General features: G+C 63.1%; 1 protein-coding gene across 1 annotated transcript in view; it reads left to right on the top strand.

The window, feature by feature from the left end:
• Window positions 1-516: 516 nt before the first annotated feature.
• Window positions 517-1,865, top strand: part of NICN1 (nicolin 1) — a gene marked incomplete at its 5' end in the record, with an annotated part of 2,294 nt that continues 945 nt past the window's right edge. The window contains 2 exons of the mRNA XM_009703616.1: window positions 517-630; window positions 1,100-1,168. Coding sequence (XP_009701918.1) covers window positions 517-630; window positions 1,100-1,168 — 183 coding nt within the window. The remainder of the gene's footprint in view (window positions 631-1,099; window positions 1,169-1,865) is intronic.

Here is a 1,865-nt window from a genome sequence, read left to right as displayed (position 1 = left end):
GGCTCCTGGTCCCTGGGGCCCTGTGCTGACGCCCCACCAAGCCCCCAAGGCACCAGGGGGTAGGCTGCACCCCACAGTGCCTCTCCTGCCCCTGCAAGCCCTGCTCAGCAGTGAGGGTCCCCATGCTGGTCCTGCCCATGCTCCCTGAGCCCAGAGAGCCACCACGAGGTGACATTTCCCTTGGGCTCCTTCCATCTGGGGTGGGTTGGTCCCTGGGGCCCTGTGCTGACGCCCCACCAAGCCCCCAAGGCACCAGGGGGTAGGCTGCACCCCACAGTGCCTCTCCTGCCCCTGCAAGCCCTGCTCAGCAGTGAGGGTCCCCATGCTGGTCCTGCCCATGCTCCCTGAGCCCAGAGAGCCACCACGAGGTGACATTTCCCTTGGGCTCCTTCCATCTGGGGTGGGTTGGTGTTTTTTTGGAGGAAATCCCAAAAGTTTCCCTGGAGCAGCGCCAGCGCCAGCCTGGCCAGCCCCTGTGGTGACAGCTTGCTCCCCACCCCATCCTTGCCCTGGCAGATGCTGTGTGACATGGACCAGGTGACGGCGATGCGGTTCATCCTCCGGCAGCCCTCCCCAGTCTGGCTCCACTTCACCATCGAGGAGCTGCAGATTTTCCCCCCCGGACAGAAGGTGAGCGGGTGCTGGTGCTGCCTTCCCTGCCAGGCGTGGGCAGGGGGTCCAGGACAGGCCACCGTCCCCAGCCCTGCACTTGGCATTGCTCCTCGCAGCTCCGGGGGCTTCAGGCTCCCTCCAGAGGACACAGGGGTGTGGGTCCAAGTCCTTGGCCTTCACTGGGGCGCTTGGGGTCCCCTTGTGTGCTGGGGTCTGGGGAAGGTACTGCTCTGGCCAGCCCCAGCCCTGCCCATTTCAGAGGTGGATGTTTGTCTGAGGAGCGGGATGGAGCTGGAGGTTGCTGCAACAAATCATGGGTTGTAAACAACCACCCAAAACACAAAATTCCCTTTAATGGTGGTAAAGTGGCACTTATATCCATAGCAATGTAAATATGGGTGGGCTCCAAGCCACAGCACGCTGCATGGTGTGAGAGATGGAGGTGGGATCGGAGACACCTGTGTGTGACCCTCTGGATCTGTTTCAGAGCCCCCAGGATTTTCCCTCCTGGCTCTCCCAGCTGACCCCTCCGGAGTATCCAGCTAGCCTGCACGGGGTGAGTGATCCCTGCTGAGGTATTGGAGGGAAGGAGGGACCTGCATGGACTGCCAGCCGTGGGCACGAGTGTCCCTTGTGCGGCTGCTGGCCCCATCCCAGCTCCGTCAGCTCCAGGCCCCCACCAGGAACAGCTGTGGAGCCCCAAACTAACCTGCCTTGTGCTGGAAGCAGCATTCAGAAGAAAAATATCTCCACGGGGATGTGCAAATTGAGGTGACGCTTAAGTCTACCTGCCCTGTAGTCTGGGGACAGGAACGTCCCTGTGGGAGCAGTAGGTGCGCAGCATTGCTCAGCCATCGGGTGGGATGCGTGGGGACGGCGTGGCCTAGCTGGTCCCCGATGCTTTGCAGAGGGTGTGCCCTGGTGAGCGCGTTGCCCAGCTGGGGCAGCACGTGGGCGGAGGGAGGTCACAGCCACAGCATGTGTTTGCAGCTTGCGAGCCACATATGCCTGGCCAGAGGCCTTCAGTGAGCAAAGTCAGGGCAGACAAGGGCACGCGGTGGCCGACCCGCCATAAAAGACCCTGCCGCCCCAGCCACTGGCGCTGGCTGTATGAGCAGGCTGGGCCAGGAGCAGTGCCACGCTGCCCACCACCGCCGGGGCAGTTCTGCCTCCAGGCTTCGGTGCTACGGAGCTTACACCGCGTCGGTGGCAAGGCATCTGCCAGCCCCGGCAGGTCTGGGAGCTCCGGTCCC

Source organism: Cariama cristata, unplaced genomic scaffold (assembly GCF_000690535.1).
Source record: "Cariama cristata isolate BGI_N322 unplaced genomic scaffold, ASM69053v1 scaffold30747, whole genome shotgun sequence".
In the NCBI taxonomy this organism is placed as follows: domain Eukaryota; kingdom Metazoa; phylum Chordata; class Aves; order Cariamiformes; family Cariamidae; genus Cariama; species Cariama cristata.
Note: the sequence above shows the minus strand (reverse complement) of the source record. Positions and strands in the feature narration are given on the sequence as shown.